The following is a 23,090-nucleotide window of genomic DNA, read 5'->3' as shown; positions in this document are numbered from 1 at the left end:
CGCAGTCGAAGGAGTTCTGACAGGTATAACTCACGGCCAGTTCGATGTTGGGCCTAGAGGGTCACACACATAAGGTAGGCGTTGCAATGAGTAAAGGTTCGGATATGAGATATCTGCTGGAGCCCCTATCTTATTGGATATTCAATAAGCCCCTGAATTATTGGATCCTATGAATGAGATCCAATAAGAGCCAATGAGAGATTATTGGATAGAGATCAACTAATCTAAAAGGCTTGGATAGTTGGATGGGGATCCAATACCCAATAGGGTTGGATCCATTAGGGTTAAGTTGATAGGAGACCTTTATAAATAGGAGGGAACCAATGATTCATAGGCTAGAGCCTCTTTGGGTTGCCATATCCTATTCTCCTCCTCAATTAATAGGCCTAGAGATTTGAGGAGCATCGTCGCAGCCCTACTATGTTGATCATTACTAGAGATGATGGCCTTTAACTTCCTTCATCCTCGCCTACAGATCTGTAGGTATTCAAGGATATATGATCTCCCTAGGTAACGCAATCTTTAATATATATAGTTTTAAGTTTCATGGATTTTGTGCACCAATCTTCACACGACTACAAACACATCTTTGAAAAATTTGAGGATTTTGTTTTCTATTCTTCTACTGCGCATGTGATGTTGCCCCCAGATTTCCCCACAGTGGTATTAGAGCCAGGTTGTTCGTGCGAAAGATTGGTTTTGAACTTCGAGTGTTGTGTTTTGGAGAAGCTTTTGGCGTCAAAATCGTTGACACAAAAGTGAGAAAGGGCAGCAACTATTGTTGCCCTTGCTACCCTCGCAGATGGTAGCGCTGCCATTTACATGCAATAGGCTTGCTGTCGACGGCTGATAGCTTGTAGGGGTCAGCAACTCGCTAGCGCTGCCTACAGTCGCTAGTAACCTGTGGGGGCCAACAACCCATGAGCAAAGGCACCGCAGGGGCAACGGGGCCTATGGGCGCTGCGCCTGCGGGTAGAATCACCCGTAGGGGCGATAGGGCCTACAAGGGCGCTTGTCCGACAAGGCAGCACTGCCTACAAAGGCGGTGCTGACCGCGGGGGAGCCCACCTATAGGGGCGGAGCCGCTCGCAGGCACACCGCCCACAGGCAAGGGTGGCGCCCTTACTCCTCGCCATAGAGGGCTACCGCTAGTAAGGTGGCAGCGACCGCAATAGGGGAGAGGGAGAACTGTAGTAGGGTTTTTGGGTAATAAGATAGTTTTGCCCCTATGAATTTGAGAAATTTTAGATTTTATCCCTTTATCTAAATTATGAAAATACTCCCTCATAATTTAAAAAATTTCCTACATGTCCTTGATTTTAAAAAATATTAATTAATTAAAAAATTTATTATTATTATTATTATTATTATTATTATTATTATTATCTAGTAGTCCTACATGATGATGAAGTGTACATGTGATGTATGATATATAGACAAATGATCATGGGTTGTGGCAAGTGTGTAATTGTGAATATTATTATTGGGGCCTATAAGCCTCCATTTTATTTCTCGTTTATTGTCGGGCCTGTGTGCCTATGATTAAGTTGTAATTACATGAGAAAGCGTAGCAGGAGCATGGAAGCGATAGTGAAACCCATGAGATAGACGATCGTGATACATGGAGATACGTCAAGATGCCGATAGAACCAACAAGGACGAGATAGACAATCACAAAGTATGGAGATGCACCACGACACACATAGATCTTGATGTGAGTTATTAGGCCCACTAGCTCGGGCCTGATCACATTAGGTTGTGGTCCATAATCATCTGGTGTGATTGCTCATGTGATATGAGATTACTTGTACACCTACTATATATATATATATATATACATGCGATGTAGATATATATTAAGTATATATGTGTCTGATATGTCATATTAGGAGACCAAATCAAATAAACCCCTCTCTCGATAATATTAAGTCGGTAAATATGAAGCAATTAGATTAACCAATGTGGCCTTCCATCGTTATAAGTAGGGACCAATTCTCGATGTAGGTTGAGTTAGTCGAGTCCCTCGAGGTTCACCTATGTTGTGATTCGCTATCTTACTTATGACATAAAGATGTCACCGATGACCTGAGGACATAGTATACTTGGTCGAGTCCCTCGAGGGTATATCATCGAATCAGACTCATCTTGTAACGATGGTGTTGACTTAACCGAATATTATGGTTGGTCAAATCCCTTGAGATCATGGTGGTTCGGAGGCCGAACAGGATGGGAATCACAAAAAGTTATGATCGGCAAGAGTTGCTTACCTTTTGGACTTAGTGTGATTGGTCGAGTCCCTCGAGGTTACACTAAGATGCTGATTGGATCCTGATCCCTACTAAAAGTCTACCGAGGACTTCCGTTTCACGTGTTGAGGGTATTGCGTGACTCGCTAGTAAAATAGTGGGAGCAGATTAAGATAGAAATCTATATCTCGATTGTTTATTTTTCTACAAAATCTGCATATTATTTATTTCTGCTATATTTTTATTTTTAGAAAAATATCACTCTCAAATCTCTTACGTGGCATACTTGATGTCAACCGCCTCACTAGTCCGAATTATACGGATTGGCTCCGTAACTTGAGAATTGTTCTCACAGTGGAGAAAATACTTTGATGCCTACGCTCGAGGAAGGGACAAGCAAAGAGACATGAGATAACGCTTTTTAGAAGTATGTACCCAAATGCTCCTGAATTTATGTTGCAATAAAGAGACTGAAATATCAGTTGAATGCTGCATAAATATGTTCCAATTAACAAGTAGCTTTGTACGATACCTTTATAATTTGCTTTGCTAGTCATTTCAATTTGAGTGAGATTTTATTTGCACTTAATATTTCACATTGTGCATTTACCAACATAGAATTACAAATTAATTATTTTAGAGAAGTAATACCATGATAAGCAAAAAAGAGCGTAAAAATTACATAAGGATGTTCTTTTAGTCTCAAGTTATGAGTAAAGTCAATTTAGCTAAAGCATAAAGCAATATAAAATACCATATTATAAAACCTTATTAACTATAGTAATAATTGCATCATAAATTCATAAGAACTTCTTGCTAATAACATCATAAAAATTTATAGTTCCAACATCAAGGACACAAATTGCACAGTTAACTTAAGCAACATTTCCAAAGCCCATGTAAATCTATCAATTTGGATAAGTGAGCCTAAATAAAAACTTGGGATCAGTGAGCATAACTAAAATCTTGATCACAAGCACTATAAATTACTACTAAAAGTTGAAACTAGACAATATAAGAGCTAATAACCAAAAGAAAAAATGTTCTACCAAGTGACACTATCCCATAATTCCATATCCACATATTGTAATTGTTGCCATACGAGATATGACCAAACTAAAACCATCAACAATTGAGTCCCAAATTTCATCAAGACAAACACCAATTAACACCGCAAGGTCAAGGAGAGTCCATAAATCGTTAGATTGCCTGTATTAGCATATACTTGACAATAAAATTTTCAAATAAAAGGGAAACAACCCATATTATGGGAGTGTCATCTGGTCACTAATCCTTTTCAAAATACAGCAAATAACAATCACCATGAGAGAACGCAAAGATTACAATAAAGGTAGCTTTGCATTTAATATTCCATTTAAAACCATAAGAATATTTAAAGATTGATATTTATCTTCATGATTTCTCACTTCTTGAGATTCTCTTCAATTTTTTCTAAAAATTTTCTGACCTAATACCCAGCTCAAAGCAACATTAACATAACCAAAGAAACAAGAAAGAGAACTAATTATAGTAGTAGACTTGTCAATGATAAAATTTGAGAAACCACCATAGATACTTTCTAGTAGAGTAACCAAAAGATTCAACCAAAAATAAGATACTTGAACCTGATTCTCAAATTCCAATAAGTGAATAATCAATGCTCTAAGTCTCTTTGTCCCTGAATGAAAAAACAAGATATGTGCCTCGATCATAACATGAATGAAAGGAAAGCCTCAATATATGACTGGAGCATAACAAATGGCAGTCTATGAGAAAGTTGTTGCAGGTGAAATATCTTTAAGCATAAAGCAATTTGATGACAATTTAATCTATAATCATAGTGATGTTAGGCAAACTCTCAAAGCTGAAAATATTGACAATTATGATAATAGTAGACATTTGTTGTAATATTGCTAACAAATGTCTGCTATGACTAATAGTAGATATTTTCTATAAAATTGAGAGTTACGAGAGACCCTTAACAAGCTAAGGCTGTAAATTTGTGGGGGTAAAGGGGAAAAAAACGGAAAAAATATGATGGAACTTAAAAATGATGTCCATATTCCCTCTTAAAATCCATATGCATGCTCAACAAAAAAATAACATATGACTTCTAAATTTTTTACAAAATCAGTTCACTTAGTATACCACTAAAATGCATTGAAGTAATTATTGGAATAATTGAACTCTTCAAAACAATTTACAATATTTCATTAACAAATTCGGAAGGCTTAACAAAGAGAGAGAGAGAGAGAGAGGGGTAACTAATTCACTAATTCAAACGAAGGTAAAGTGTGTGTTTAAGTTAAGCTTCTGGTTTGAATGATACGTTGCCCCAAGATGTAAACGTTCAGAGTCTTGCGAGTTCTTCATGCATTATTTCATTTTGTTAGTTCATTTTTGACAAACAATGTCTAGCATATCAGCTTGGTTATTTAAATTTGTCCACTTTTGAGAAAAAAAGTACAGTATTTGTTCATTCATGTAACTCAAAATAACTAAAATTGAAAAGCCCTTACTTTTAACTAAAAGTCTTAGTAACTAAAATTGGTTGCCATGTTGGCAAACTACGTAGTGGTCTTGCAGTAAAATTCCACATGTTACCAGAAATAAAGTTAATGCCCATAAAATTGCATCAGAACTACTCTTGTAAACAAATTGAAATAAACAAAATACACACCAAAAAAACAATATTTTCAATCTCAGTCTTGTATCAATTTCAATAATATATCAGAGTAGTATGGTACTGGTATATAAGATAGTATACCAACATGTTCCGCTTGGTATACAAACAAGTTGTTAGTTTTTTTTTATCATCAACAAATTTGAATGAAAGAGAAAGAAATACTTTAATCCAGAGTCCAAACAATAGATGATAGACATCATCAAACATAATTAAGGTCTTTATTTAGAATGTGATATTTTAGACTTGAAAGAAAACTTGGTAGATCTTTTCAAATTTCAACTATGCTTCTCTTCTGCTAAGTGAGCCTAAACAAAAACTTTGGATCAGTGAACATAACTAAAATCTTGATCACAAGCTCTACAAAATGCTATTGGAAATTGAATCTAGATAACATAAGAGCTAATAATCAAAGAAAAGACATTCTACCAAGTGACACTATTCCATAATTTCGTATCCACATATTGCAATCGCCATCATCTGAGAAATGACCAAACTGAAACTATCAACAATTGAGTCCCAAATTTCATCAAGACAAACACCAACATTAACACCTCAAGGTCGAGGAGAGGTCATAAATCATTGGAATTTGTCTGTATTAGCATCTATTTGATAGCAAATTTTGAAAATATAAGAGAAACAACCCATATTGAGTGTCACCTGGTTACTAATCCTTATCAAGCTATGACAAATAACAATCACCAAGAGAGAACTCTAAGATCACAAGAAAGGTAGCTTTGCATTTAATATTCCATTTAAAACCACAAAAATATTTAAAGACACATTTGTCTTCATGATTTCTCACTTCTTGAGATTCTCTTAAAATTTTTTTAACAAATTTCTGACCTAGTTCCCAGCTCAGAGCAACATTAACATAACCAAAGAAACTGATAGCACCAACACTTGAGAGTAAATAAATCTAAATCACCACTGTTGATAGTAGCTTCCCATGATGTCTTCACTTCTTGTTGTTGTTGGTACAATGAACAATCTGAATCTTGAACGAGACAAATACACAGAGATGCACAAATTACTAAATATGACATGCCACGTAAAACTAGATGACTGACATCAATAAAATATTTCCTATATAAAATTAGAGAATGGACTACATAACAGCAGAAAAAAAATATCTCAGAAAGATCTATTTTCTGAATTTCTATATTCATGATAGCCAAAGCAATAATATACTCCTAGATTCTAGATATCTAGAAATGCATACTTAGAGCAATGAGGAAACTATTTGCTGCCTCATGTTCAAATGTGGGGAAAAAAACATAATTTTGAGAAGTGGAGCCAACAACTGAAAGTCCAACAGCTAATTGTGCGAAGTCTTTAAGTGGCTCATCAACAGCGAAGGTATTATGTTCAGTACCTTTACATGCAAATCCAACAAGGCAAAAAAACCTATATTCTTAATATGATAAATTGTTAGTTTTAAAATGATGAAATGATTAGTTAAATATCAGCTACAAAATATATAGCCAGAATAGTGCAAAGTGGAAAACACAAAAATAAAGGAGAAAAAACAAAGTCTAAAGGAATCAAAATGTGTCTAAAAATATTATCAATGAATGATCTATAATAAAGAGTAGTATCTAAAATGCAATTCCAGAATTTGATAGGTCTCTTTTTTGCTTTCTTATAGAACAGAGAGACTAATAGAAGTCACAATTCTTTATTAGCAATGAGTAATGATAACTAATTTGTTCGAAAGATTATAGAATGTTATTATTGATGAATGAAACATGTCTAAAAATATTACTGATGAATGATCTGTAATAGAAGAGCAATATCTAGAATGCAATCCAGAATTTGATAAGATCTCTTTTTTTCTTTCTTACATAACAGAAAGACTAATAGAAGTCACAATTCTTTGTTAGTAATTATAACTAATTTGATAAAAAGATTATAGAATGTTAAGGGGTAGGCCAGAAGTTAGACAAGAAAGAGAATTAATTAGAGCGCTAGACTTTTCAATGATAAAATTTGAGAAACCACCATAGATACTTTCCAATAAAGGATTAACCAAAATATTCAACAAAGAAAGGATACTTGAACCTGATTATCAAATTCCAATAAGTGAAACATCAATGCTCCAAGTCTCTTAGTCCCTGAATGAAAAAAAAAAAAAAAAAAAGCAATGTGCCTTGATCATAACATGAATGAAAGGTAAGCCTCAACACATGACTGAAGCATCACAAATGACAGTCTATGAGAAAATTGTTGGAGGTGAAATATCTTTAAGCATGAAGCAATTTGTGAACAACTTAATCTATAATCATAGTGATGTTAGGCAAAATCTCGAAGCTGAAAATATTGACAGTTATGACTAATAGTAGACATTTGCTGTAATATTGACAGTTATGGAAAGACCCTTACCGTAAATTTGTGGAGGAAAAGGGGAAAAAGAGGAAAAAATATAATGGAACTTAAAAATGGTGTCCATATTCCTTCTTAAAATCCATATGCAAGCTCAGCAAAAAAATAGCAGATGACTTCTAAATTTTTTGCAAAACCAATTCAATTAGTATATCACTAAAATGCATTGCAGTAATTCTTGGAATAATTGAACTCTTCAAAACAATTTGAAATATTTCATTAAGAAGTTCAGAAAGCATAGAAAAAGAGGGGGGGACCAATTCATTAATTCAAATGAAGGAAAAGTGTGTGCTTAAGCTGAGCTTCTAGTTCGAATGATATATTGTCCAAAGATGTAACCTTCAGTCTTGCGAGTTCTTCCTACTTTCTTTCATTTGTTAGTTCATTTATGATAAACAATGTCTAGCATATCAGTTTAGAGATTTTGTATAAAGTCGTCCACTTTTAGGAAAAAAAATAAACAGGTTGTTCATTCATGTACATATTCTCTCAAATTTATATTCAAAGTGTGAGGCTTTAAGTCAAACACTAACAAGTACCTAGTAGAAGGATCTTTTATGGATGACTCGACGTCAGGTACGAAATATTCAGACAATTTGAAACATAGGGGGGAACAAAAAAATCTGACCAGTATGAATAATTATTATTCTGAATAATAAGGGTGAGCTAACCATATGCGTAATAAAAAAATGTATAATTTCACAACATAAAACTGATTTCTAGTTTTATAATTCAAACACCAACAACCATTAATCAAGAGAAAAAGAATGTTGTATATGCACCTTCCCCTTGTTGTAAAGGGTGCACGCACCGTTGGCCATGAGCTTCACTACAGCTTCTTGTTTGTCTCAATCAAGTTCTGGAGCTTTCTGAGGATCATCAATCTCCACCACATTAGCTTTGTCCATAAGGCCTTAGGCAATTACCTCTTATAATGCATAGATCTCTCGATTGTCAAACACTCTTCTAGGTGTGCAATGTGATGTCTTCATATGGTACCAAGGCCATATTGAATATCATAAGAAATCTCAACTCAAAAAAGAAAAAAAACAATAAGCATCTATCAGTTTGATCTAATTATGCATGATTAGCATACACAACAAAATATATAGTCTGCACAAAAATTCTCAAACAAAAATAAGACAAAGATAGTACCTTATAAAAAAGAAACACAAGAGAAGCAAATTGAAATCACTTTAAACCACATAATTAGATTATAACAATTGGGCAATAATCATATTGATAACTATGAAATGATAAATAATAAATAGGAAACAAAAATCAAACTCGTAGCTGCAATGATAATCATGTTGTAAATAAGCCTACTAAAATGCTGTAAAAGGCTGTAAGGCTTCTAACTTACCTTAGGCGGTTGCGCTCATATTTGAAGATCTCGAATCCATGCGCTTTGTATGAAAATGTGCTGCATCTTTGACACCACGAAACTTCCCATTGCAGTGTTACCAACAACAGATCTTCATGTCAAGCACTAGAGAAGTCTTCCATTTGGAATCTTAACCATTTCCACTATTCGCCTTTTCATCTTATGACAACATTAAATTGGGCAAAGGGCGGTTCAGGTTTTGTTATTTTGGGAGTCTCAAAGATATTCCAAAACCTGATTGTCTCATCTGCTGCTGCAGAAGCTACTACACCTCCCAGTGGACTCCCAGCCAAGGAAAGAACCCGGGATGAATGACCGGAAACCTCAGCCACTCTCGTCATGGATGGGTAATTCCACAAGGTGAGTTGATTGTTCGGCGAACCATGGGAGGTCAGTAATTCAGATTTGTTTTTGTCCCATAGCAATGCACAAACTTCAGAGCCAGCATCAATCGAGTTCAAGCAAGCACCATTAACGGTGTTCCAAAACTTAACGCAATTATCATTGCAACCTCCACCAGAAGCCAACAGGTTGCTCCGAGTTGGGCACCAGTCAACGGCCTTCACAATGGAAGTGTGGCTGCTGATCCTGTGAAGCCATTGACGTTGACGTGGATGGTGACGTGAGACAGGCATGCAGGCATCCCATATGTGCACTAGTTTGTCCTGCCCTCCACTCGCCAAATACCGCCCTGACAATATGGACCATTTAAGACTACAAACTCCGCGCCGATGCCCATTATAGAAACAGATGAACATGTCATCCTTTCTAAAGTCATAATCAACAACAGTTCCATCAAATCTTCCGACCGTCAAGATTGAATTACTTCTCCACGCAAGTGACAACACAGGGGCCTGGTTCTCATCTTCCATCCCATCCACGACATGTCCTGTTGCTGGATCAATCAGGGCTAAATCTGAATTGCCAAATGCGACAGCTAGAACTGCACAGTCTGGCGACCAGCGGATGCAAGTGATAGGTCCTCTGTCTTCTGCGGGTTGTAGAAGCTTAGTCGACTCGTTTGCAGCGTCCCAGAGATACACTGCGTCCTCAAGGCCAATCGCCAACAAATTATTGCTTCCCCAGTCGAGGAGATTCAAAACATTATCATCCAACAAGCCGTGGATTACCAAAACCCTCTCTGGTTCTTTAGGGATTCGCCTCTGCTGCTTCTTCTGCGGCCGAATGGGCTCGTCAAACTGGGGCAGCTTGCTGGCCGGCGCTTCAGGTGCAGTCTTGAAAGCGAAGATACGAGACCTGTTCTTTAAAATGCACTCATCAAGAAGCTTTTGGTACGCCACGCTCGATGGGGATTCCCTCGAACCATCACGCTGCGGTTTCGAAGGCCTGGTTAGGGCAAAGCGTGCGTAGTCCATGTCCATCGCCGACCGGAACGGGATGAAGCGGTCGTACTCCACACGCCTAGAACGCGAAGAAGACATATTTTCCAATCGAAACCAGAACGAGACTGGCTAGGCGACGAAAAACGATCGAGAAAACCAGAAAGATCGATCTTCCCACAAGAAAGTCGACAACCAAGAATCGATTAAAAGAACCCCAAGACCAACAAAAATTCTGAACCCGAATCAAAATTTCAACGGATGAAGAACCAAGCGAAACGAAACGAAATGAAACAAGAGAAAAAAGAAAGGAATGAGATCACCGCAATAAAAATCGAAGGGAAGGACCCTCGCAGCTGTGCCCGTTCGTGTTCGTCGGAGAGCAGTTCCGACCTTCGCAGAACGACGAGATCGCCGAGAGCCGAGAGCCGAGAGGAGGAGAGCGCGCGAGGGGAGAGAAGTTGTTGTGATTGCAACAGAGTGGGCCCTCGGGTTATATAGATGCCCAGCCCAAGCGTTACATTCTAAAATCGTTCCGTTATATTTACCCAATCTACGTAGCGGGTAGTTTGACATCACACCGTTATATACAGCTATCATCTATACAGCTATCATCTACGTTAAATTTCGTGTTCTTTTAGAATTTGTATGTTAAAGAAATAAGACGTGGCATTTTTTTGTACGAAGCAATGTTTTTAAACTACTAAAATTATTATTAATATAATGAGATTTGATATTCTTTTATTTGTCACTAAAAAAGAAAATTTTTATTTTAGGATTTTTTAATTTTTAAATAATATCTATAAACTGATAATATTTTTATTAATACACTAAGTTTTAAGTCTCAAATTATAATATATCTTATTTTTAACGTTAAATTTAGTACAATCTTCATTCATATAAATTATGCATCTAATTAATCCAACAAAGATCAAATAGTGTGAACAATTAGACAAAACTAAAGTAAATGCTGACCATTCTCAATTTAGATGATAAATAGTTAAATGCTTGAATTATTAAGAAAACATGATAATTAATCAGTTTTAATCATATTAATTTATTATTTTAATTTTAACCAAAATTCATTGAAATTTTATCTTAAAATATTGGAGCAAAACAATGATATACAAATTTTGATGAAGAAACAAATAAGATATTAAAATAATAAAAATAAAAAGATAAAGTTTAGAAAGAACTTAAAAGCATGTAATCAATGTCTCAATATGAAAAACTCATCCTTACTTGGGATTGATCGAGATTCTAATTTCAATATTCAATCTATCTTATCCTTGTAAACATGAATTGATATTATCTTTCTTATGAGCATAATCATAGAGTTAGTTAACTAACCTCTCTTAGCATACCAAGTAGCAAAACAAAATAATAATAATATTTTTTAAAAATAAAGAGGAGGAATTGTATTGAAATATGAATTAATAAACTATAGCTATTTAAAGAGCCTAAAAAGCATCCCAAATATCATATTTAATTGATATTGTCGTAAGAGATATGTCATTTCATTAAAATATCTTTTATGCATGTCAAGATTATCTTTACATAATTTTAATTTTTAAAATACAATACTAATAAAATTATATTTATTTATAAGATAAGATCATTAGAAAAACTCTTTATTTTTTTCTTTTTACCAAGAAAAGGATGACTTCATTGGATTATGTAAAAAACTGAGATACTTTTCTCTCCCTTTATCAAAAGAAAATGTAAAAAATCAATAAACCAAATGCGACTATAATGATATATTAAATAATAAAATAATACTTTTAATTAATATCTTAATAAATATAGTATGAATTATTAAAAATATAATTGTACTATCAAGAAATAATCATATAGGTTTTTGTTATTAGATATCAATTTAATTTATCCTTAAGTTAGTTTTGCTATTTTTGACATAATTTTGATTAAAATATGTTAGAAGTGATAAAAGAGCATAAATTCATAAATTTATAAATTCATAAATTCATAAAGAGTATAAAAGAGTTTATAAAAGGTAGAACCAAAATATACGAGATACATTGTTCTTAAAATGGATTCCACTACTTCATAAATTTATAAAATTATTATAATTTTATTTTGCTAAGGTGATTGAACTCCAAATAAAAAACATTCTACATGAAACCTTTATAAAGTTTTAAAAATTTTAATCAAAATTTATTGGTTTTTTTATCTTTTTATCACATTTTAACTTGATATGTCAAGAGAACTGTTTAGACTTTGGATCACTTAAAAAAAATTTCTATTATTATCCACTTAGAATACTCTTTAAAAGATTCATAATTTGTGAACGAGGTTTTGGGGGTGGTAGATATAAGAGTATTATTATTAAATAAAAGTAAAAAAAATATCATTCTCAGAATTCTTTATTACAAATGATCATTAAATTAAAACTATGATGCTTTAGAAAGTGATATAATAAGCACTAAAATTAAAATGTCTTACGAAAAGATATAATAAGCTATGTAGAAGTTTTTGTTGTACAAAGCTGATTGCAAGCTTCTAGATGTGAAATGGTATAAAACATGTTGTGCGTACCAGTCTAGATGTGAATCGGTATACGAATTGCTCTTATTTTAAGTGGTCTAATCTAGATTATATATGAAAACCTTAGAATCACCATGTTTCTCATTATGTTGTTGCCATTAGATGGTGCTCACCCATTAGCCATCATTTCTCTCTTTGGTACATACTCTCTTCTTATCCTTCTCCTCTTCTTACTTCATGTCATTTCTCACTACTTTGTCTCCTCTTCCTCCTCTTCCACTGCTTTCTCTTTTTCTTCCTCCTCCCTCCTTTGATCCATCTTCTTTCTTTATTCTCCTTAGCTACTTCCTCTTCTTCCTTCTTCCCAATCCAACACAAATTGATATAGGACAAAAGCATATTATTGGATTCTCTTATATTAATAACTACGTAAATGCTTTTATGTTCAACATGACCTCTTTTGAGTTTGGATTCTCATATTATTGGATACTTCAGTCACCATCATTTTATATTTGTCCAATGATCTTATATAGTATAAGGTTTATATATTTTATTTTCATATACAAAATATTTAAAAATATTAAATCCATATATAAGATGGTTAAAAATATTAAACAACATAATTGTTCCATTTGTTTATAGTAATAGCTTGAAATATCCGGAAGAAAACACATTAGAAAAATATATTTTCTATTAGTAACTCATTGCAAAATTATCATCATATTTGGTACATTTAGATGCTTTCTATATTTAATAACATTTATTACTTGAGAGGAGTCTTGTCTAAGTGGAATTAAAATACTTTAGGTGATATTAATGCCAAGGTTGATATTAATAAGTTAGAGCTTCGGGATGCCATTGCTATTATCTTAAATAAGGATGTTATAGAGTTGAGATCCCTTTATAATCACATTCAGACTCTTACTAGGTATGTCAACCTAAAGATATATATATATATATATATATATATATATATATATATATATATATATATATATATATATATATATATATATATATATATGAGATTTTATCATAATTTAATCATTGATAGATATAAGTAAAATTTCATTCATAACAAGTGACTAACATTGTATTTATCAACCTAAGCTTATCTCTCATAAATTCATCTTCTTTTATTCTCAATTTTGTAGTTGGAATATGAATAAGCCCTTTTTTTATTTATAATTCTAAATCCCTTTAGCCTAATATGAATAGTATTCTTAATGATCAAGGTTATGAGTTAATTAGATACTTTAATAAATATAAAATCTATAAGTTTCTTAGGCAAATTAATTATACTAAAAAAGATTATCTTATTGAGGCCTTTAATTAATTATATTTTCATGCCTTTTTGTTGGTTGATTCGGCTAGAACCTTTATTAATATAAGAGAATCCAATAATATGCTTTTGTCCTATATCAATTTGTGTTGGATTGGGAAGAAGGAAGAAGAGGAAGTAGCGAAGGAGAAAAAAGAAAGAAGATGGATCAAAGGAGGGAGGAGGAAGAAAAAGAGAAAGCAGTGGAAGAGGAGACAAAGTAGTGAGAAAGGACATGAAGTAAGAAGAGGAGAAGGATAAGAAGAGAGTATGTACCAAAGAGAGAAATGATGGCTAATGGGTGAGCACCATCTAATGGCAACAACATAATGAGAAATATGGTGATTCTAAGGTTTTCATATATAATCTAGATTAGACCACTTAAAATAAGAGCAATTCGTATACCGATCCACATCTAGACTGGTACGCACAACATGTTTTATACCATTTCAGGTGGTATGATGATTTTTTCTACATATGTAATTTTGTTTGATGGATTTTACGTTCAATCATTTTATTTTAGAAAATCAAAATCTTGCCTAAAAAGAAAATCTTACTTAGATAAGCTTTGGTTAGTTTTATATGATCATCTCTTTTCCTCTTTTCTAGATGTTCATATTATGATAAAAAATAATATTATTTGTAATATAAAATAATACCAATGATCACAAAACTTTTTTTTAAGATATGTATTAATGGGAGTAAATGTACTTATAGAAGCTTGCAATCAGCTTTGTACAACAAAAACTTCTACATAGCTTATTATATCTTTTCGTAAGACATTTTAATTTTAGTGCTTATTATATCACTTTCTAAAGCATCATAGTTTTAATTTAATGATCATTTGTAATAAAGAATTCTGAGAATGATATTTTTCTTACTTTTATTTAATAATAATACTCTTATATCTATCTCCCCCAAAACCTCGTTCACAAATTATGAATCTTTTAAAGAGTATTCTAAGTGGATAATAATAGAAATTTTTTTTTAGTGATCCAAAGTCTAAACAGGTCTCTTGACATATCAAGTTAAAATGTGATAAAAAGATAAAAAAACCAATAAATTTTGATTAAAGTTTTTAAAACTTTATAAAGGTTTCATGTAGAATGTTTTTTATTTGGAGTTCAATCACCTTAGCAAAATAAAATTATAATAATTTTATAAATTTATGAAGTAGTGGAATCCATTTTAAGAACAATGTATCTCGTATATTTTTGTTCTACCTTTTATAAACTCTTTTATACTCTTTATGAATTTATGAATTTATAAATTTATGAATTTATGCTCTTTTATCACTTCTAACACATTTTAATCAAAATTATGTCAAAAATAGCAAAACTAACTTAAGGATAAATTAAATTGATATCTAATAACAAAAACCTATATGATTATTTCTTGATAGTACAATTATATTTTTAATAATTCATACTATATTTATTAAGATATTAATTAAAAGTATTATTTTATTATTTAATATATCATTATAGTCGCATTTGGTTTATTGATTTTTTACATTTTCTTTTGATAAAGGGAGAGAAAAGTATCTCAGTTTTTTACATAATCCAATGAAGTCATCCTTTTCTTGGTAAAAAGAAAAAAATAAAGAGTTTTTTAATGATCTTATCTTATAAATAAATATAATTTTATTAGTATTATATTTTAAAAATTAAAATTATGTAAAGATAATCTTGACATGCATAAAAGATATTTTAATGAAATGACATATCTCTTACGACAATATCAATTAAATGTGATATTTGGGATGCTTTTTAGGCTCTAAAAATAGAATTGTAAATAGCTATAGTTTATTAATTCATATTTCAATACAATTCTTCCTCTTTATTTTTTAAAAATATTATTATTATTTTGTTTTGCTACTTGGTATGCTAAGAGAGGTTAGTTAACTAACTCTATGATTATGCTCATAAGAAAGATAATATCGATTTGTGTTTACGAGGATAAGATAGATTGAATATTGAAATTAGAATCTCGATCAATCCCAGGTAAGGATGAGTTTTTCATATTGAGACATTGATTACATGCTTTTAAATTCTTTCTAAACTTTATCTTTTTATTTTTATTATTTTAATATCTTATTTGTTTCTTCATCAAAATTTGTATATCATTGTTTTGCTCCAATATTTTAAGATAAAATTTCAATGAATTTTGGGTAAAATTAAAATAATAAATTAATATGATTAAAACTGATTAATTATCATGTTTTCTTAATAATTCAAGCATTTAACTATTTATCATCTAAATTGAGAATGGTCAGCATTCACTTTTAGTTTTGTCTAATTGTTCACACTATTTGATCTTTGTTGGATTAATTAGATGCATAATTTATATGAATGAAGATTGTACTAAATTTAACGTTAAAAATAAGATATATTATAATTTGAGACTTAAAACTTATTGTATTAATAAAAATATTATCAGTTTATAGATATTATTTAAAAATTAAAAAAATCCTAAAATAAAAATTTTCTTTTTTAGTGACAAATAAAAGAATATCAAATCTCATTATATTAATAATAATTTTAGTAGTTTAAAAACATTGCTTCGTACAAAAAAAATGCCACGTCTTATTTCTTTAACATACAAATTCTAAAAGAACACGAAATTTAACGTAGATGATAGCTGTATAGATGATAGCTGTATATAACGGTGTGATGTCAAACTACCCGCTACGTAGATTGGGTAAATATAACGGAACGATTTTAGAATGTAACGCTTGGGCTGGGCATCTATATAACCCGAGGGCCCACTCTTTTGCAATCACAACAACTTCTCTCCCCTCGCGCGCTCTCCTCCTCTCGGCTCTCGGCTCTCGGCGATCTCGTCGTTCTGCGAAGGTCGGAACTGCTCTCCGACGAACACGAACGGGCACAGCTGCGAGGGTCCTTCCCTTCGATTTTTATTGCGGTGATCTCATTCCTTTCTTTTTTCTCTTGTTTCATTTCGTTTCGTTTCGCTTGGTTCTTCATCCGTTGAAATTTTGATTCGGGTTCAGAATATTTGTTGGTCTTGGGGTTCTTTTAATCGATTCTTGGTTGTCGACTTTCTTGTGGGAAGATCGATCTTTCTGGTTTTCTCGATCGTTTTTCGTCGCCTAGCCAGTCTCGTTCTGGTTTCGATTGGAAAATATGTCTTCTTCGCGTTCTAGGCGTGTGGAGTACGACCGCTTCATCCCGTTCCGGTCGGCGATGGACATGGACTACGCACGCTTTGCCCTAACCAGGCCTTCGAAACCGCAGCGTGATGGTTCGAGGGAATCCCCATCGAGCGTGGCGTACCAAAAGCTTCTTGATGAGTGCATTTTGAAGAACAGGTCTCGTATCTTCGCTTTCAAGACTGCACCTGAAGCGCCGGCCAGCAAGCTGCCCCAGTTTGACGAGCCCATTCGGCCGCAGAAGAAGCAGCAGAGGCGAATCCCTAAAGAACCAGAGAGGGTTTTGGTAATCCACGGCTTGTTGGATGATAATGTTTTGAATCTCCTCGACTGGGGAAGCAATAATTTGTTGGCGATTTGCCTTGAGGACGCAGTGTATCTCTGGGACGCTGCAAACGAGTCGACTAAGCTTCTACAACCCGCAGAAGACAGAGGACCTATCACTTGCATCCGCTGGTCGCCAGACTGTGCAGTTCTAGCTGTCGCATTTGGCAATTCAGATTTAGCCCTGATTGATCCAGCAACAGGACATGTCGTGGATGGGATGGAAGATGAGAACCAGGCCCTTGTGTTGTCACTTGCGTGGAGAAGTAATTCAATCTTGACGGTCGGAAGATTTGATGGAACTGTTGTTGATTATGACTTTAGAAAGGATGACATGTTCATCTGTTTCTATAATGGGCATCGGCGTGGAGTTTGTAGTCTTAAATGGTCCGTGTTGTCAGGGCGGTATTTGGCGAGTGGAGGGCAGGACAAACTAGTGCACATATAGGATGCCTGCATGCTTGTCTCACGTCACCATCCACGTCAACGTCAATGGCTTCACAGGATCAGCAGCCACACTTCCATTGTGAAGGCCGTTGACTGGTGCCCAACTCGGAGCAACCTGCTGGCTTCTGGTGGAGGTTGCAATGATAATTGCGTTAAGTTTTGGAACACCGTTAATGGTGATTGCTTGAACTCGATTGATGCTGGCTCTGAAGTTTGTGCATTGCTATGGGACAAAAACAAATCTGAATTACTGACCTCCCATGGTTCGCCGAACAATCAACTCACCTTGTGGAATTATCCATCCATGACTAGAGTGGCTGAGGTTTCCGGTCATTCATCCCGGGTTCTTTCCTTGGCTGGGAGTCCACTGGGAGGTGTAGTAGCTTCTGCAGCAGCAGATGAGACAATCAGGTTTTGGAATATCTTTGAGACTCCCAAAATAACAAAACCTGAATTGCCCTTTGCCCAATTTAATGTTGTCATAAGATGAAAAGGCGGATAGTGGAAATGATTAAGATTCCAAATGGAAGACTTCTCTAGTGCTTGACATGAAGATCTGTTTTTGGTAACACTGCAATGGGAAGTTTCGTGGTGTCAAAGATGCAGCACATTTTCATACAAAACGCATTGATTCGAGATCTTCAAATATGAGTGCAACCGCCTAAGGTAAGTTAGAAGCCTTATAGCCTTTTACAGCATTTTAGTAGGCTTATTTACAACATGACTATCATTGCAGCTACGAGTTTGATTTTTGTTTCCTATTTATTGTTTATCATTTCATAGTTATCAATATGATTATTGCCCAATTGTTATAATCTAATTATGTGGTTTAAAGTGATTTCAATTTGCTTCTCTTGTGTTTCTTTTTTGTAAGGTACTATCTTTGGATCATTTTTGTTTGAGAATTTTTGTGCAGACTATATATTTTGTTGTGTATGCTAATCATGCATAATTAGATCAAATTGATAGATGCTTATTGTTTTTTTCTTTTTTGAGTTGAGATTTCTTATGATATTCAATATGGCCTTGGTATCATATGAAGACATCACATTGCACACCTAGAAGAGTGTTTGACAATCGAGAGATCTATGCATTATAAGAGGTAATTGCCTAAGGCCTTATGGACAAAGCTAATGTGGTGGAGATTGATGATCCTCAGAAAGCTCTAGAACTTGATTGAGACAAACAAGAAGCTGCAGTGAAGCTCATGGCCAACGGTGCGTGCACCCTTTGCAACAAGGGGAAGGTGCATATACAACATTCTTTTTCTCTTGATTAATGGTTGTTGGTGTTTGAATTATAAAACTAGAAATCAGTTTTATGTTGTGAAATTATACATTTTTTTATTATGCATATGGTTAGCTCACCCTTATTATCCAGAATAATAATTATTCATACTGGTCAGATTTTGTTGTTCCCCCCTATGTTTCAAATGGTATGAATATTTCGTACCTGACGTGGAGTCATCCATAAAAGATCATTCTACTAGGTGCTTGTTAGTGTTTGACTTAAAGCCTCACACTTTGAATATAAATTTGAGAGAATATGTACATGAATGAACAACCTGTTTATTTTTTTTCCTAAAAGTGGATGACTTTATATAAAATCTCCAAACTGATATGCTAGACATTGTTTATCATAAATGAACTAACAAATGAAAGAAAGTAGGAAGAACTCGCAAGATTGAATGTTACATCTTTGGACAATGTATCATTCAAACTAGAAGCTCAGCTTAAGCACACACTTTTCCTTCATTTGAATTAATGAATTGGTCTCCCCCTCTTTTTCTATGCTTTCTGAACTTCTTAATGAAATATTTCAAATTGTTTTGAAGAGTTCAATTATTCCAAGAATTACTGCAATGCATTTTAGTGATATATACTAAGTGAACTGGTTTTGCAAAAAATTTAGAAGTCATCTGCTATTTTTTTGCTGAGCTTGCATATGGATTTTAAGAAGGAATATGGACACCATGTTTAAGTTCCATTATATTTTTTCCTCTTTTTACGCTTTTCCTCCACAAATTTACGATAAGGGTTTTTCCATAACTGTCAATATTACAGCAAATATCTACTATTAGTCATAACTGTCAATATTTTCAGCTTCGAGATTTTGCCTAACATCACTATGATTATAGATTAAGTTGTTCATAAATTGCTTCATGCTTAAAGATATTTCACCTCCAACAATTTTCTCATAGACTGCCATTTGTGATGCTTCAGTCATGTGTTGAAGCTTACCTTTCATTCATGTTATGATCAAGGCACATTGCTTTTTTTTTTTTTCATTCAGGGACTAAGAGACTTGGAGCATTGATGTTTCTCTTATTAGAATTTGATAATCAGGTTCAAGTATCCTTTCTTTGTTGAATATTTTGGTTACTCCTTTATTGGAAAGTATCTATGGTGGTTTCTCAAATTTTATCATTGAAAAGTCTAGCGCTCTAATATATTCTCTTTCTTGTCTAACTTCTGGCCTGCCCCTTAACATTCTATAATCTTTTTATCAAATTAGTTATAATTACTAACAAAGAATTGTGACTTCTATTAGTCTTTCTGTTATGTAAGAAAGAAAAAAAGAGATCTTATTAAATTCTGGATTGCATTCTAGATATTGCTCTTCTATTACAGATCATTCATCAGTAATATTTTTAGACATGTTTCATTTATCAATAATAACATTCCATAATTTTTCGAACAAATTAGTTATCATTACTCATTGCTAACAAAGAATTGTGACTTCTATTAGTCTCTCTGTTATGTAAGAAAGCAAAAAAGAGACCTATCAAATTCTGGAATTGCATCTTAGATACTACTCTTTATTATAGATCATTCATTGATAATAATTTTAGACACATTTTGATTCCTTTAGACTTTGTTTTTTCTCTTTTATTTTTGTGTTTTCCACTTTGCACTATTCTGGCTATATATTTTGTAGCTGATATTTAACTAATCATTTCATCATTTTAAAACTGACAATTTATCATATTAAGAATATAGGTTTTCTTGCCTTGTTGGATTTGCATGTAAAGGTACTGAACATAATACCTTCACTGTTGATGAGTCACTTCAAGACTTCGCACAATTAGCTGTTGGACTTTCAGTTGTTGGCTCCACTTCTCAAAATTATGTTTTTTTCCCCACATTTGAACATGAGGTAGCAAATAGTTTTCTCATTGCTCTAAGTATGCATTTCTAGATATCTAGAATCTAGGAGTATATTATTGCTTTGGCTATCATGAATATAGAAATTCAGAAAATAGATCTTTCTGAGATATTTTTTTTCTGCTGTTATGTAGTCCATTCTCTAATTTTATATAGGAAATATTTTATTGATGTCAGTCATCTAGTTTTACGTGGCATGTCATATTTAGTAATTTGTGCATCTCTATGTATTTGTCTCGTTTAAGATTCAGATTGTTCATTGTACCAACAACAACAAGAAGTGAAGACATCATGGGAAGCTACTATCAACAGTGGTGATTTAGATTTATTTACTCTCAAGTGTTGGTGCCATAAGTTTCTTTGATTATGTTAATGTTGCTCTGAGCTGGGAACTAGGTCAGAAATTTGTTAAAAAAAATTGAAGAGAATCTTAAGAAGTGAGAAATCATGAAGACAAATGTTTGTCTTTAAATATTTTTATGGTTTTAAATGGAATATTAAATGCAAAGCTACCTTTCTTGTGATCTTAGAGTTCTCTCTTGGTGATTGTTATTTGTCATAGCTTGATAAGGATTAGTAACCAGGTGACACTCAATATGGGTTGTTTCTCTTTTATTTTCAAAATTTACTGTCAAATAGATGCTAATACAGACAAATTCCAATGATTTATGACCTCTCCTCGACCTTGAGGTGTTAATGTTGGTGTTTGTCTTGATGAAATTTGGGATTCAATTGTTGATGGTTTCAGTTTGGTCATTTCTCAGATGATGGCGATTGCAATATGTGGATACGGAATTATGGAATAGTGTCACTTGGTAGAATGTCTTTTCTTTGATTATTAGCTCTTATGTTATCTAGATTCAATTTCCAATAGCATTTTGTAGAGCTTGTGATCAAGATTTTAGTTATGCTCACTGATCCAAAGTTTTTGTTTAGGCTCACTTAGTAGAAGAGAAGCATAGTTGAAATTTGAAAAGATCTACCAAGTTTTCTTTCAAGTCTAAAATATCACATTCTAAATAAAGACCTTAATGATGTTTGATGATGTCTCTCATCTATTGTTTGGACTCTGGATTAAAGTATTTCTTTCTCTTTCATTCAAATTTATTGATGATAAAAAAAGACTAACAACTTGTTTGTATACCAAGCGGAACATGTTGGTATACTATCTTATATACCAGTACCATACTACTCTGATATATTATTGAAATTGATACCGGACTGAGATTGAAAATATTGTTTTTTGGTGTGTATTTTGTTTATTTCAATTTGTTTACAAGAGTAGTTCTGATGCAATTTTATGGGCATTAACTTTATTTCTGGTAACATGTGGAATTTTACTGCAAGACCACTACGTAGTTTGCCAACATGGCAACCAATTTTAGTTACTAAGACTTTTAGTTAAAAGTAAGGGCTTTTCAATTTTAGTTATTTTGAGTTACATGAATGAACAAACACTGTACTTTTTTTCGACAAATTTAAATAACCAAGCTGATATGCTAGACATTGTTTGTCAAAAATGAACTAACAAAATGAAAGAACGCATGAAGAACTCGCAAGACTCTGAACGTTTACATCTTGGGGCAACGTATCATTCAAACCAGAAGCTTAACTTAAACACACACTTTACCTTCATTTGAATTAGTGAATTGGTTACCCCTCTCTCTCTCTCTCTTTGTTAAGCCTTCCGAATTTGTTAATGAAATATTACAAATTGTTTTGAAGAGTTCAATTATTCCAAAAATTACTTCAATGCATTTTAGTGGTATACTAAGTGAACTGATTTTGCAAAAAAATTAGAAGTCATATGTTATTTTTTTGTTGAGCATGCATATGGATTTTAAGAGGGAATATGGACATCATTTTTAAGTTCCATCATATTTTTTCCATTTTTTTCCCTTTACCCCCACAAATTTACAGCCTTAGCTTGTTAAGGGTCTCTCGTAATTCTCAATTTTATAGAAAATATCTACTATTAGTCATAGCAGACATTTGTTAGCAATATTACAGCAAATGTCTATTATTATCATAATTGTCAATATTTTCAGCTTCATACAATGAGAGTTTGCCTAACATCACTATGATTATAGATTAAATTGCCATCAAATTGCTTCATGCTTAAAGA

The 23,090-nt window shown here is 33.2% G+C and overlaps 1 protein-coding gene and 1 pseudogene across 1 annotated transcript; one reads left to right on the top strand and one right to left on the bottom strand.

The window, feature by feature from the left end:
• Positions 1–8,680: 8,680 nt before the first annotated feature.
• On the bottom strand, positions 8,681–10,480 carry LOC103975197 (cell division cycle 20.2, cofactor of APC complex-like). The gene has a single exon (XM_009390104.3). The coding sequence runs from the start codon at positions 10,135–10,137 to the stop codon at positions 8,851–8,853; it is 1,287 nt and encodes a 428-aa protein (XP_009388379.2). The 5' UTR covers positions 10,138–10,480; the 3' UTR covers positions 8,681–8,850.
• Positions 10,481–16,661: 6,181 nt separating this feature from the next.
• Positions 16,662–18,461, top strand: LOC135598176 (cell division cycle 20.2, cofactor of APC complex-like; annotated as a pseudogene).
• Positions 18,462–23,090: the final 4,629 nt, after the last annotated feature.

The sequence above is a fragment of the Musa acuminata genome, chromosome BXJ2-1 (assembly GCF_036884655.1).
Source record: "Musa acuminata AAA Group cultivar baxijiao chromosome BXJ2-1, Cavendish_Baxijiao_AAA, whole genome shotgun sequence".
NCBI lineage: Eukaryota > Viridiplantae > Streptophyta > Magnoliopsida > Zingiberales > Musaceae > Musa > Musa acuminata.
This window is presented reverse-complemented; position numbering and strand designations above follow the sequence as displayed.

Coding starts and splice junctions, on each gene's coding strand:
- LOC103975197 (XM_009390104.3), bottom strand. CDS start 10,137: ATGTCTTCTTCGCGTTCTAGGCGTGTGGAGTACGACCGCTTCATCCCG.